The following is a 15,323-nucleotide window of genomic DNA, read 5'->3' as shown; positions in this document are numbered from 1 at the left end:
ACTGACACACAAAAAACACGACCGAATGCTAAAAGAGCAACTAAAATTGAATAAAATGCTGCGACAGACAGAAGAAGAAAAAAAAGTTAAAGAGACAGAGACAATTCGAACGATGCAGAACGGAAAAGTAAAACATATGGTGCATAGGAAAATCGTCGTGGCGATACATAAAATCCCCAACCAAAAATTCCAGCGTTTGTTTTGAATATTTCGGTGCGCATTTGTTGTCTGTGCATCAAGTGAAGTGCGCGCCGCGCACATACACATAAACTAATATTTTGATTATTTTTTTCATTCATTCAATGGATTTGGTCGTAGCGCTATTCAACATTTACAGTTCACATAATTAGATTTTATGTTCGCTTTTGTCTCTGCCGGTAAGCGATATTCTATTTGTATGCGAAAGATTGCCACCGAATGCCGTTACGTTCAATGCTATTTTCACTGCGATGTTTATTAAAATTCACAAAAAAACCCAGTAAATTATACATAAATTTTATGTTTGAGCCATTGTCTGTGCGCGCGGCATTTTTTCTTCATTGTTTGGATTATTTCATTGAACGAAAATGAGAATGAGACCGCGAAACTTTGTGCGTTTCTTCTTCATTGCTTCATTCACGCCGTGAATTGACAATACTGAGCGCAATTCCAAACCGAAAATACGATGAATATTAAAAACATACGGCAATTGCATAGATTCTTTTTCCTCGAATCATCTCTTTGGTAGCGGATTTCATTTTCGAAAACGGAACGCTACTTGTCTTTTGCTCTTCCAGTGTGGACAAAAAAAGAAGGCGAGACATTTGGCATCCAAAAATGTTATAATTTATTTACAATTAAGAAGATAACTTAATTCGGATAAGCTATAGCAAGTGTGTCTCGTGTAACTGTATTTATCAGATGGAAGAGAGTGGAATTTTCAAAATGTCACATTAAAAGGGAATCCAAATATATTTTGGTCATAGCTGAAACATAAATCAACTGATTGGATGACTTATAAGTCGTTTGAATGTAAATGACATTTGAAAGCGAGTCGATGCATTTATGTTCTCTCTCTCACACTATTTTCACTTTTCGATTGGAATCTTGCGTTTGAATTTCAATTACTGTGTGAGATTTGGTAATTTAAGTTTTTCATTCGAATTCACATTCGGTGGAAGTGAACAACCAAATGGAGTAGAGATTTTCGGCGCTTACGTTTTTGAGTTGTGCATTTTAAATAGGTCATTCGGCATATAACTGCACCAGATCGTTGGAATATTAAATAATTTTTTTTTTCGGAATGAATTTTGATTCAAATTCGATTCTCGAATTAAGAGTTTTATATATATATACGAGGGTTGCTCCATAATTTTTTTTAAAAACATATATAACACAGTTGTTTTTTGTCGAAAATGGTTTTATTGTTTTTCAAAATATTCCCCGAGATGATCGATACACTTTTGCATTCGATGAAACCATTTGTCATAGCATTCGTGCCACTCCGAAACTGATATCTCCAAAACGTGTGTTTTGAACGCTTCAACTGCTTCTTCTGGTGTCGAAAATCGTTGACCACGTAGTTTTTTCTTCACGCTTGGGAACAAAAAAAAGTCATTGGGTGCCAGGTCAGGACTGTACGGTGGATGACCCATCAGTTCGATGTTTTGACCGGTCAAAAATCGAGTAGTTTGAAAAGATGTGTGAGAGCTCGCATTATCGTGATGAAGAATTATTTTGCGACGGTGGTTGTTTTTTCTTATTTCACCAAACACTTCGGGCAAACAAATGGTGGTATACCAATCAGAATTGACGGTCTTACGATCCTCTAGTGGAACGGTTGCCACATGACCACTTCTCCCGAAAAAACAGGCGACCATTCGCTTCGAAGTGCTTCTTGCTCGAACAACTTTCGTTGGGTTATCTTCATTTTGGAAGACCCATACAGTCGACTGCTGTTTCGTTTCGGGCTCATAGGCATATATCCACGATTCGTCACCAGTGACGATTTTATTAACGTCTTTTGAAGCACCACGATTGAATTTCTTGAGCATTTCTTTACACCAACTCACACGAGCCATTTTTTGTTCATCGGTCAATTTATGTGGGATCCAACGAGAGCAAATCTTTTTTACGGCTAAATGTTCATGCAAAATTGTATGTATGCTGTGGGATGAAATGCCCAAAGATGCCTCAATCTCACGGTAGGTCACATGACGATCTTCCATAATCAGTTTTCTGACAGCATCGATGTTTTGTGGCACAACAGCCGATTTTGGACGACCTGTATGAAACTCGTCTTTGAGCGAACTACGACCGCAACGGAATTCTCGGTACCAGTTATAAATTGTCTGAAGGGTTGGTGCTTCATTGCCAAAGGCCAAATGAAGTCGATCGAAACACTGTTGTTGAGATAATTTACTTCGAAAATCGTAGTAAATCATTTTACGAAAATCTTCACGTGTAAAATTCATTTTTTTGTTGAGTCGCAGTTTACCAGTCACTGTAAACAATACAAATAGCGTTCGTACGACAAAAGGTTCAGGGCACGAATACATACCAAAACATCAAACTTTACGAATATGACAATGGTTTACATCGGGCAACACTATAAGTACCATTTTAAAAAAAATTATGGAGCAACCTACGTATTTGTTGGCAAACATTCATCATGCGCTTCATTGATCAATTCCATAAATTCGGGACTTTATTTGGAATGCGCCGCTAATCAATTGAACAATCATAATTCGATTAGGAATTTTCGACGAAATTCGGCATTTGAGCAATGTTATTGGAGAGGTAGAAAATCACTTGACTCGTTTTTCTATTCATTCTCGCCATTGTGCACATTCGGTATAATTCAATGTTAAGCCGACATCAATACATTCACTGTGATGAAGCATATAAAAAGAATCTTCCATTTCAATCAGATATTATTCGATATGATTGATGAACTCGATATGGTATTCTAGTGTGGAAATATGTCATTATTTGATTCGATAATACGTGATGATTGATATTGAGTATAGCATACCATTTGCAAGCCAAATTCAATTATAGCATTTCGAACGTTCCACCACTGAATGTTTTTCTACTTCAAATTCATTAAATATGAAAACGGTACAGATGAAAATAAGCGCAAAAATACGATGATTTTTGCCGGTCACATCTATAATAAATGAAGATGAATCCGAACATTCCGAGTAAAGACAGAGAAAAATAGATGTGAAATTTCATTGAAATATAATGAAGTGAATCTAAATGAAATTGAAAACATGTCGTAGATTATCATTGGCAAACATTGAATGAAGTAATTAAGTGAAGCGTGTTAATTGCATTCATGATTGCATGGAATTAATAGAAATCAGTCGAGTGCACTGATACGTATGCATGTGTACATTGTATAAATAGACTGAAGCTAACGAGCGCTGGTCATCAAGCAACCTACGAGGGTGTTTCGGAAATGAAAAAAAAATCTCATTTATTGTGTTTCAGATGAGGTAAAACCAAAGGTTACATGACAACAGAACCACAACTTTATCGTACAAATTCCATTGGTAGCTATTGTTATATTGTCAATATTATCATTGTGTCTCTGTCTTTCTTTATCTTTGGAGCTCGATGTAAGCGTATTGTTTGCATTTACTTTGCATGGCGAAAGTTAACTCTGTTTGCCTCAAGGTATAATTGCATCGTGTCGAAGTTCAACATGATTTGGTTATGTCAAGAGATGCAATGAGCTTAGAATTTATCTATCTACCTCCGATCAGACATAACATCTGACATTTAACCGAATGACTCTGATGTATGCCGATTATGAGCCGTATCCAACCCATTTTATACCAATATATTCAACGGCATTGTCAATGTGCAACGAACGTGAAAATTTTCGATGACACTTTTCCATGCGACCACTTAATATTGCATATATTGGAAGAACTTGCATCATTTAAGATGGCACATTTTTTATTGTGTTCGGTCTATAATGCATCGTATGCAGAACCAGCAAAAAAATGTTGACTTCGATACGGTCGAGCGTTGATCAATATAATATTTCATTTTACCTACCTATATGTTGCCATACAATTGACGGGAAATGGCTATTTAGTATCCCATACATGTGTATTTTAATTGAGCTGTCAAGAGGCATTCTGTTCACATTTTTCTACTGGTTAATCCAATTTTTTTATAATTCTATTTATTTAGGTCACATTACAATGTATTTTTTATCACCTTCATCTTCCAACGTATCTGGGTATGCCGAATCAGTAACCCATTAGAAAAACGACAGATTAAAATTCCATTGGCTGTGAATGGTTAAGACTTTGTATGCGCTTAGTCGAGAACACATTGGATAGCTTATTTACATTGCCACTAAAATGAATTATTGTAGGTAAATCAATCCGAACATTCATGCAATTACTATGTTCAATCAGCCTCACTAGAAACACTCGATGCATCGATACATTTTGAGAATATTGTTGAACCGATTAAAACGTTCTCACTTAAATTCAGCATCAGATTACCCTTCCTATTCATAGATGACCCAATTTCTCTGGATTTTTTCCTTCTATTGCTCCCATTACTTCCAGACGGCTTTTTTTCATTTATTTATTGTTAAATAAACCCGCTTATTTCTGGCATATATTGTGTATGATTCAGAATATTGAAATAACAAACACGTTTCCGTTTCAACAGTGATATGAAAAAAAACCGGAGCTGAAATGTGCTGCAACAGTCGATCGAATTACGAACGTTGATTTAAATATTAAATAAATTATTTTAAGTTGTAAAACATGCATTGACTTGACCTACGACAGCGATCAATATTTCATCAAACAATGCGAATATGTATTATCACTGCTATGGCGTGTATTAATCATGTTCGGTTGGCAACAGACTGTTGCAATAAAATGAACACACATGCATGCAACATTTTTTTTTGTTGTGTGAAAAACTTATTCAACACAAATTCATTCATAACATCAGCTCATTATTATCCGGACATTACATGGAATGCATTTGAAATTAGCTTCATTAACATTTGCTCATATAGCATTTTTGTCATTTGATATCACTTTTTTGGAGGTTTCGACTGGAATGTCCAACCGCAAATCTACTGCAATTTGATGTCAAAAATGATTAAAATGTCCCGAAAAGCCAACATTTTTGGCCCAAAAATTTCAATAATTATAAAAATTAATTATGTTAATTAGTTTGATTCAAAGGCCTTTTTTTCACTATTTTCGATAAATTAAAAACAAAAATATCCAAAAATAATTCCTGTTCGTAAACTACATTTTAATCTAAATTGAAACCGCTGAAATTGTGATCGAAATAAAACGAAAACTTTTTCCCAATGATTAAAATCACTGTACTAGAAGTAAGGTAACCGTTTCATTATCGATACGAATCGAATTATGGTATTATTATTATAAACTTATTAAATTCGAACATCGGCAGTGTTGAAATTTAAGCTGATTTGAATATTATATTTGGAGCAACATATTGCGCATATTTTGATCAAAATCACTGAATATTCTAGAATTTATGGTACTTCATCGCCACATATAATTCCAATCATAGCAAATAATTAACATGCTTGGAATATACATGATTTTGACGGTAATCGAATGGTTTTTGAAGCGTAAATGGATATAAAATGATTATTATAGTGTGTTGTTATACAAAACGTTCTTTATTAAAACCGATGCACTGTTTCATTGCCTACATTGTAATTGAAACAAATTGATGGCCTTTTGCCAAACTGAACGCATTCATCATCCAAAACACTTGTATGCAAATGATATTATATGCACCACTTTAAAGCGCACAGTTTCTCTGGAAATTATCTTGAGAATTATGTAAATTGCGCATAAACACACATTCACAACAACACACTGGTACACACAACATACAAGTATCGATTTGTTCTTACTTTTCGTCGAAAATATGGATTTGGCACCGATTCGTATGTCGTACACAAAATGCAATCGATCAGTGTCTCGAAAGTGACATGGTAAAATTGCCAATAAAATAAATTACATTTTAAATTCATTGAGCCCAGCGAGTGTATATCACAGTGCCATTTATAGACACCAATACATTGAATTATATGACAAGTATATGCAGCAGCACAACACACATCAATGCACACCATTGAAAGCGAAAACAAAGTAATTTCGGTCATTTAATCGAAATTATCGTTAATTTGTGACTGTGCCCACTTTTTGTCCAGATTTTTTTTTTGCCATTTCAAATAAACAAATTTGAAACGAAAATAAAAAAACACATTGACGAATGAGATAAACAACAAGCAGTGAAAACAAACGAGGAGATTGACAATCTCCGTATTTGGTGTTCAATTTCAATCTTGATTTGTTTTTGGACTCACATGAAATTGAGTTGGAAGTGTTAAAAGCCTGATTGACGTGTAACTAAGCTGTTGATGAAGCTCACTAAGCTCTTTATGAAGCTAACGTGTTCGTCTCGCTGGTTTTGTTTGCGGACTTTTTTTCGGGTATAGATAATAAGTGCAAAAAATGCTAGTCATTTTCAAGAGTGCTTTCGCCGGACTGTGTGCTGATAGAATTGCACAGAGTGATGTAGTCATCATGATTGATTTTCGCTTGGTTATTAGATGCTTGGCGATTTTTTTTTGCTAGTCTGGCAGAGATTTCCAAGGAAACCGATCGTAAATTTTAAAGAGCCAAATTGAAGTGATGATTCGTTGTCCACCGACTTATTCGATTCGTTCCGTTTCAATGAATACGAAAAATAATGAAATAATAATTCCTTTTGAAATGATGAGTCGGACAAACGAGAACAAATGACCTCCATCATGTATAATCGAATCGACGAACATCGATTGGCCATTGAAAGCGACGCCATAAAAACAGAGCGTGTACGCATTTTCAAGAGAGATAACATCACGATGGAAAAAAGAAGGCGAAAAAAAATGGTAATTGAATTAAACGGGCAAACACTCAGCACAGATCGAATAAAATCAATTGATAGCATGAAATGCATAATATCAATCGATTGCTTGTAATTGCATCAATAAAATTTACCGAAACCAGGCTCAATATGACACGTCATACAAGTCTAGAGGCGCTATGACGAATGTTTTCATTGTCATTGCTTGATGTCGATGTAGCGTATATGCATCCACTGCCTCCAGCAATAGCAGCAACTTGCCAGCTAGCTTGACTCTGACGAGAAATAAAAATGTCGATCTCGAATTTTGTCATCGAATGGAATCATTAAAAATGACAACAGATTCTATAAATATACGTTCAAATGCGCCATTGAATTTCGTATATTTTCTCAACATTATCATGCTCACAGAGAACGTTCATTTCATGAACAGTTTCATTTAATTCTCTTTATAATTTATCCACACACACAAAATGTTATGAATTCTCTCGCCATATAAACGCACAGTGCAAATACACAGCAAATAAATTCCATCTTTTTTTTTGTAGCCTTTGACCTGAATATTTTTGCTGTGTGCATTCGTGCATAAATAAAAGCACATGTTTCGCATCAATTTACACAGTGTTTTCCGTTGCTATGGGCGAAATGTTCGCTTCATCACATTATTGACGTTGAAAAATCGATCCATAAGAGCATTTACCCACGGCACCACCAACCAATGCTCCAAAATGATTATGTTCCAAATTCGATTCAGTTTTCTGCTTAATTTAGCCAATTTGCGAAAAAAAAAATGCGCCGAACATTATAAAAACCAATTCAATTGTTATGATTTGATGTGACAATTGGGCCGGTTGCTCTGGCTCTGAATCGCGTTACGTTTGATAGAATAGATTCAATTTTGGAGGACATGTTTACTGTCGCGAATTGATCCGATAAGGAAAATGAATGTGAATCGACACATATCACGATCAGCAGCACAGCCCAATGAATTCGAAATCCATGACTGTTCCATGTCTAGACGATAAAATATGGCACGCATGTGATTCTCTCTGATTTTTTTTTTTTTTTCAAATATGTGACGATCCGCGACATACACGAAAGTCTTATAAAACTATTGAATACACGTCGATTCATTTACTCGTTTGTTTGTTTTTTTTTTGGTTAAATTCCGATTCAAATGTAAATCATTGCGAAAGTAATCATGCGCTTAACTTACAACTTGGTTTCGTTTTAATTTGGCAAAACAGAAAAAAACCGTCGGAAAAAAAACTTTACGAACAACTGCAAGCACAACAAAAAACAAAATTAGAGCAATTTAAATGGAAGTTGAAATTGGAATGAAATATACATGTATTCATTTATAGACGAGCGCACATTGCTTTCGCCACGTTTTTGCTTGCATTTTCATTTAACGTATGAGCTGAATGAGTAAAAAGTTCTTGCAATTTCCTTTCTCTCTTTCACACACAATTCTGTAATTCCGCTTTGCATTCGGATACCATTTATTCGTTGTGTTTTCCCAGGCGTTTTTTTATTTCGTTCTTCACATTTTGCTCTCCGTATTTATTTGTACAGCAACTTGCAACTTAATACATTTAAATAATATTCCAAAAAGTTTAAGCCTCGTTTTATTTAAATGCATTTTTATGCCATGTTTTTCTAGTTTATGCTCATTCGCCTGGTTGTCTGTTTGTAACTTTTTGCTGTTTTGTGATGTGTGCAAGCTGATTTTTCATGTGTGGCGTTTTTCTCCCTCTCTTCCCTCCGGTGTGATGTTTTTTGTTCTTGGTTAAGTGTGTAAATGGATGATACACACAGATAAAGAGGCCACACGGAATCATCACTTTTATACATTTTCCTGTTTTAAAAATACTTTTTTTTTTGAATTAGAGAACATAGAAAGTCAGAGGATTGCGTTTCTATCTGGCTTGTGTGTATTGCATTGACACACCGGTGGTTGGAGCTCATGCAGTTCCGGTTTGCAATTTAAGCATTTTTCACTCGTATGGAAAATCCCTTTCGACAACAATGGGTGAGTTTGCAAGATAACGTAACGTACACAAACAAACGAACGAACAAATAGCCAATGGAAAAACAACCGTATTAGGGAGAGTGTCTGTATACGCGGAACAAGGGTTATAGCGAGAGCCAAACGACAAGAACTGCACAAACAAGCAGTTAATTGGAATCTCGCGCGAATGCATTCGAAACGCATGCTGAGCCACTAAAATACAAACTGCAATGCAAAACAGAGCTCGCTTCAATGAAACCATTTTCTTTGATAATAAATTAATCAGTGGCCAATGTATTTTGTGTAATATGCACGCAGCGGGACTATGTGAACGCATATTTAAAGCGCCAATAAAATGCCCGTCCAGTGTCGACATCGAAATTGTGTCAGCATTAAAACAGTTAGCTGGCGGATAAAAATGAATTGCCAACCGACTAAAGATTATTGTAAATTTATTAGCCAACATCAATGACGCTAACTGCACAATTTTGTGTTTATGGCCATTTCAGGATTTACACACTCACCCGAGGCAATTTGATTTTTTTTTTGTGTTGAACAATATTACAGATTTTCGAATTGACATTAAGAAGAACCGTTTCGAATCGTGGTGTTTTTCTTTCATTCAAATGCATTCATCACTGTTTGCTCAATGGAAAGAGAATTTCAATTAAATTGAGTATTTGTGTTTTACTAACACAAAACACGATATTTTTGCTGTTTGTACAGCAACCGAATTTGAAAATGCATTAAACTAATCTTTGGAATTTTCGACATCCAACTGCTTTAAGCAGATCAAACAAAGAGAAAAGTAAATGATGGTAACACAGCAGAAAACTTTTTTGCCGCTAAGCTGAAGGGGCGAAAATTCATTAAATATAAAGGAACAGCCGAAAAATGAATATAGTTTGCATGCCGGTGGTAGAACGGATATGCACTGTCAGACCATGTTATACAAAAGATGCATTTTATTATTTCACAGTGTCTAAATTCATTCTGTTTTTCAAATGTATGATATCATCATGAAAAGTTTTCTCATTTTTTTATTCATGAAAACCCCCAAAAAATGCTCATAATTCAGTTCCACGTTCAATTCATAATAAATTCATTTTACATTTTGTAGATGAATCACAAATGTGTCTTAACTCATGCATGTATTTTTTTATAATGATTTCAATCTCATTCATATTCGGCATGCAATTAATGTTTCATTCCTCAATTTCCAAGCACACCAAGTGAAATGTCCATTTATAATTTTCGGTGCAGACTGTTTGTTTTTCGTCAAAATTGGTCATTTATTATCCACTTAATGCCGGTGGAATGAAAGGGGGCAAAGCGTAAAAATGTCCATTAATCATTCTAATTTCTTCGTCACATTCGATATTATATGGCTTTGATTCGTTTGCAATTCATTATGAGCGGTGGTTGACACAAACAAGTCACTGTTTCTGTTGTGGCTGGATTTGATTTGCGTTTCGCAATGCTTTCTATGTATGGAATATTTCCAGTGAAATATGAATGATATTAAACTACAATGCGGAGCCCCCTTTGAATGATGAATAAACCGAAAAACATTAAAACTTGTTTTTTTTCTCTCTCGCAAAATTAGTAAAATGTAACAAATTCATGCATGACATCGACGGAATGTGTAATTTGAACATGAATTTTAAATATTACTGCACTGCCACTGCATATAATCAACTAATATGTGTACTCGAGAACATTTCAATATTTATTGATTTTCAATGCCGATCACACTGCAACTTAATCATTCATTTATGAAACGATGTATCTATATTGACAAACATGTCGCATTCCCATGAGCACTATCATATTTACAAAACAACAATGTGTATAAATTGCGTTCATTTTGAGAGTTTTTAAAAGCAAAAGCAAGAAAAAACTATTTTATCTGAATGTATGCGATGAACATGTGACGATAATTATGTCGTGCGAACGAAAAAGAAATTTAATGGAATAAAAAAGTCGAAACAGAAAACATAAATGTCGCATTAAAACGATAAAAACTACATTTACATCGTATATAATTTAGTGCGTTTGTGAGTTAAACGCACACCCAATTGTCGTTGTTTTTACGCTAAACAATGAATTTAAATGCAAACATGTCAGCAAATGCTTCGATTGAATTTATTTTCGATGGGATAATTAAAATTCGAAATTCAGCACACGCTAACAATCCAACAAAATGAACCGAAAACAAGAGAATGACTTTTGATGGAAATAAAATTGGGGGAAAATCTCGTGGCAGAAAAATGCTCTCAATTCCAGGTATAACCAGGTTAACATTTGAACAAACGATATGGTGAAAATGAGCGTGAAATATTCGAGAGAGAGAGAGAAAAAAATGTATACGCGCATTACAATAATAACGCTGGAATATCAGCAATTACATTGGAATTGTTAATGTAGGTGGTACACGCACGCACCGTACCATTAACGAAAATTTATTCAATCGTTTGTTCAGATAAACATGAATCGATTCGGCGGAACAATGTGATGAAATCGGTTCTTTGTTTTAATTGAGAAAAAAAGCCAAATATTTCAACAATAACAACAAAAAATCGTTTTGTGAGATAACAACACGGTAATGGTTATAATAAAAACGTAGCCGATTCAACAACACTTTCGCCTGCTGTCTTTGCCGATAGATATGTGAACATATCACGCTACTCTGTCATATGGCTGTTTTTTTTTCAATTTAAAAGTTTTGGGTGTATTTGTTTGAGTACATTTTTTAGATTCAACACAAATGATAACGTTGAATCAATCAATTTAACTAATGAAGTGAAATTCAATTAATTTATCCCTCAATTTATCGATACATATTGCGGCGATGTCACTGTATGCACTGGGAATTTCCGATTGTTATCGGCTACTCCCAAATCGAAATCAAAAGTGATAAAAATAACATAGCGTTGGTAGGACGTAGAGGAAATCAATTTGGTGGTGAAGAAAACATAATTTGATTGGGTGATAAACTTTTCGTATGCTATTGTGTGCTACGTTTTATATTTATTGCTGGTGATATATATCAAATCGGCCAAGTGCAATCGCTATCATTTCGATAGGGCGTGTGAATGCGAAAAACTACACATTTTCTCGGAAAAATGTAAGTTATTGAATTTTTCTACCAATTATATCGGTCATTCAGCCCAATTTCAATGCCATTTGATTTGTAGTCACAAAATTTTCGTCCGATTTTCAGTGTGGAAAAGAACAAATGGTGATTGTCGCCATCGTCGGCAATGAAATAATACATTTTGTACAATAATTCAATTGATGCCATTGCAAAGCTATACCATAACTCGGTGAATTATAGTATAAAAGAACAGTTTGGGATGAAAACAATGCTAATGCTCTTCACAAAGTTCTCGTCGCTTAAGAACGATGTGTGAACAAAAACTACTTTTCACCCGACGAACGATGAAAAGAAAAATAGAACAAATAATACCAATGAGTGCACAAAGTTTTTCAATCGTTGTTTCTATTCGGAGTGCTGTGTGCTGGCTGAAAAGTGTTGGTGTTCCGACCGTTTATGATTCAATATTCAGCAAATGGAAGAACATGAAGGGAAAGTTAGTTGTAAAGTGGCTTACAGCGAATGGGTCAATGAATCAGTATTATTGAAAAAAGTTCGCATAGCGAAAGGAAAAAATGCACACTGAATTCAGAGAGTGTTAAACTCGCGCTTATACACAGGCAAATGTTTGGCTTTGCAAGTCACCACCATACACAGTTATACCATTGCTATCTCACGACAGGTTGTTCCCTCATAATTTCCTTTTTCAACCGCAACATCGAAAATTGCTTCGAACATTTCTTTCCGTTTTTCCATTTTCGGTCGAAATGACTGTGTGAAATACTCATTCGACTACAGTTTTGTCTCATAAATAGAAATGTAAACAATATTTCAAGAGAAAAAGATTGCAGACACTGATTTTCTCGCATTTTCACCGTCTAACCAAATTGAGCGTACTTCCGAAACATTGAATTTCAATACACTACTATTCTTGCACTCTTGAATATTTCACAGTCTATTTGAAGGGGCATTTTTAAACTGTATACGCTGCACGGACAATGTTTAAATTCATTTGTAGTTGAATATAACAGCTTTTTAATTAAAACTAATTGTGTTCATTTTACAAGCTCTTTTCGATCATTTCCATTGCGATTCATCGCAGAAAAAAAACTTGAAAGGTTCCTTCAAATAAATTAAATTCACATTTTTATATGTCAACCGTTTATTTTTTCAAGTTACAACACCAGCAGTTACCCTTCGAAAATTATATTTTTGCACAGGAATCATCTCTATTTTGTGAACAGAAGAAAAGAAATTAAAAAACTTTATAAACTTATAGATATTTTCCTGCAAAAGGCAATCTCTTACCTCGCTCATTCAGTGAGTAGCATCTGGCAAATCAGCGAATTCGGAATTTAAATGTCAAACTGTTTAATTTCATAGTGAACTTTTGTACCTGTGGACGACAGTCTTTACGACATTCAAATTGATTAATGGCCACACACGTTATTACCAACAACAGAAGCACGAATGCAGTTCACATTTCGTACTTGAACTGCGTCGGTTCTGCTCGCTTCATTTTAAAATTAAATTATTTTCTTTGAATTGCATTTGAGTGGCACTCAATTGAACCATTGAACGACTCATGGCACTTTTAATGCGTGCTTTTTTCGCACCCGTTTCTTCGCATTTCATTCAAAAGAAATTATTTTAATGCAGCTAGCAATTTTTATAAAACTCTTGAATAATTTGATTAAAAATCTTTATAGATTTTAAATGTCTTTTCGTCATGCTTCGATTGAAAAATGCGATTATTTCTCCCATTTAATATGAAATTACTATTTCTATTTTCATAAACTTTCAAAAGAAAGCGAGAGAAATTAAACAACAAATTTTCATTTTTTACTTAAAGGGAATTTATCAAACTACCGCTTTTTTTTCAAGGATTTTGTGCCATTGCTAAAGCACGACGTCCCATGAAAAATATCGATCGTTCTGGATTTCTGCATCTACAGGGTGGCGCAGAGTAACTGTCCTTTTTATATTATATAAAAAAAGCGCATTTCTCAGCCGAATTGAAAAATTATTTTTGCGAAATTTTCTTCACTACAAACTGCATCAATAACTGAATCTTTGGGGAGGGAAACTCGAAAAAAACAGAGAAGAAAAGTGACAGAGATTGAACATTTTTCATATTTTTTTTATTTAAAGAAAATTGAGTTGATTATTAATGCGTGCACAAACTAAAATTCAAGTTTTTTGCTCGAATAAAATCCCAACTAATTTTTGAATTAAAAACATCATTGAGATCTATTATCTGTAAAAAATCTTTTTCGTACGCCTTTAGTATAATTCTTTATTTCGAATAAATAAAATCTAAAGAAGTCTTAAAAATACGTTCCAGATGCTTCAAATACCTTTGGGCAATGTTTCATGGCAATCACTTCGTAGGCCGTCCTTTTTTCAGACTTTTTAATTCTTTCTACGATTGACAATTTATTCCATAAATGAACGACTGGTGACTTTGACGTTTGCTCAAGTGTCTCATTCGTCAATTTTTTGTTAAAAAAGTGTTTCCAATTACTGTAGTGAATCGCATATAAATTTTTTCGTGGCAGCACATCAAATCCCCAGCATTTCGATGGGGTCATTTTCTGTATGCTTTTTTCCCTACAAATTTTTTTCAAAACTCGAGTCAATACTGCAGGTCCGCTTGAGCCCCAAACATATCCACGATGATTAACCGCAAAATCTCTACAAATGTTGTACACAAATAAAGCAAAATATTGAATTTGCAAGAAAAACGTCCAAATAGAAAATTAATAAAAAAAGTCGAAATTTTTACTTGAGACATAATTCCAGTATCATATGAGCGATTGGATTTTGTTGAAATCCCATTGCACCAACAGCCACTACAGCTGAATCTTGAACGCCCGAAAAATTGGGCGGTAATTCATCGAGATTCTGTTGCACCACTACGTCCAGGTCAAAGTAAAGACCGCCGTATCTAAATAAACTCAAATATCTCAAATAGTCCGACATGTGTGACACCAAATCAACCCTGACTTGCGTCATATGGGCTTCTGTGTTATTGTGCCGAACTCCGCTCAACGTGGCGCCATCTCTTTACACGAAGTTGAAGTAATAAAAGTTTTTGTGTATTTCTCAAGTTTGAGAGAAATCGCATATTCACATACATATTTAGTTGCGTTGAATTGTAATTTAATAACTGGTAATAAAAAAATGTCAACGAAATCAAAGAGAAGAATTATAGAAGTCACAACAGTTATTATATACATATTTATGGTTTACAGCCGCCAATCTACGTCATATGAAACGCCTTTTTATTCGGTCTTCTCT

The 15,323-nt window shown here is 34.6% G+C and overlaps 2 protein-coding genes across 4 annotated transcripts in view; one reads left to right on the top strand and one right to left on the bottom strand.

Moving 5' to 3' along the window:
* The window catches only part of LOC116347548, a 244,078-nt gene that overhangs the window by 50,967 nt on the left and 177,788 nt on the right, over positions 1-15,323 (top strand). The gene's annotated exons all lie outside the window — the stretch shown is intronic.
* Positions 14,202-15,323, bottom strand: part of LOC116347549 (lactosylceramide 4-alpha-galactosyltransferase-like) — a 2,460-nt gene continuing 1,338 nt past the window's right edge. Inside the window, exons 3-4 of the mRNA XM_031778171.1 lie at positions 14,809-15,014; positions 14,202-14,717 (exon numbers count right to left, since the gene is read on the bottom strand). Coding sequence (XP_031634031.1) covers positions 14,351-14,717; positions 14,809-15,014 — 573 coding nt within the window. The 3' untranslated portion in view covers positions 14,202-14,350. The remainder of the gene's footprint in view (positions 14,718-14,808; positions 15,015-15,323) is intronic.

The sequence above is a fragment of the Contarinia nasturtii genome, unplaced genomic scaffold (genome assembly GCF_009176525.2).
Source record: "Contarinia nasturtii isolate CC-2019 unplaced genomic scaffold, AAFC_CNas_1.1 Cnas_scaffold_1964, whole genome shotgun sequence".
Classification (NCBI taxonomy): domain Eukaryota; kingdom Metazoa; phylum Arthropoda; class Insecta; order Diptera; family Cecidomyiidae; genus Contarinia; species Contarinia nasturtii.
This window is presented reverse-complemented; position numbering and strand designations above follow the sequence as displayed.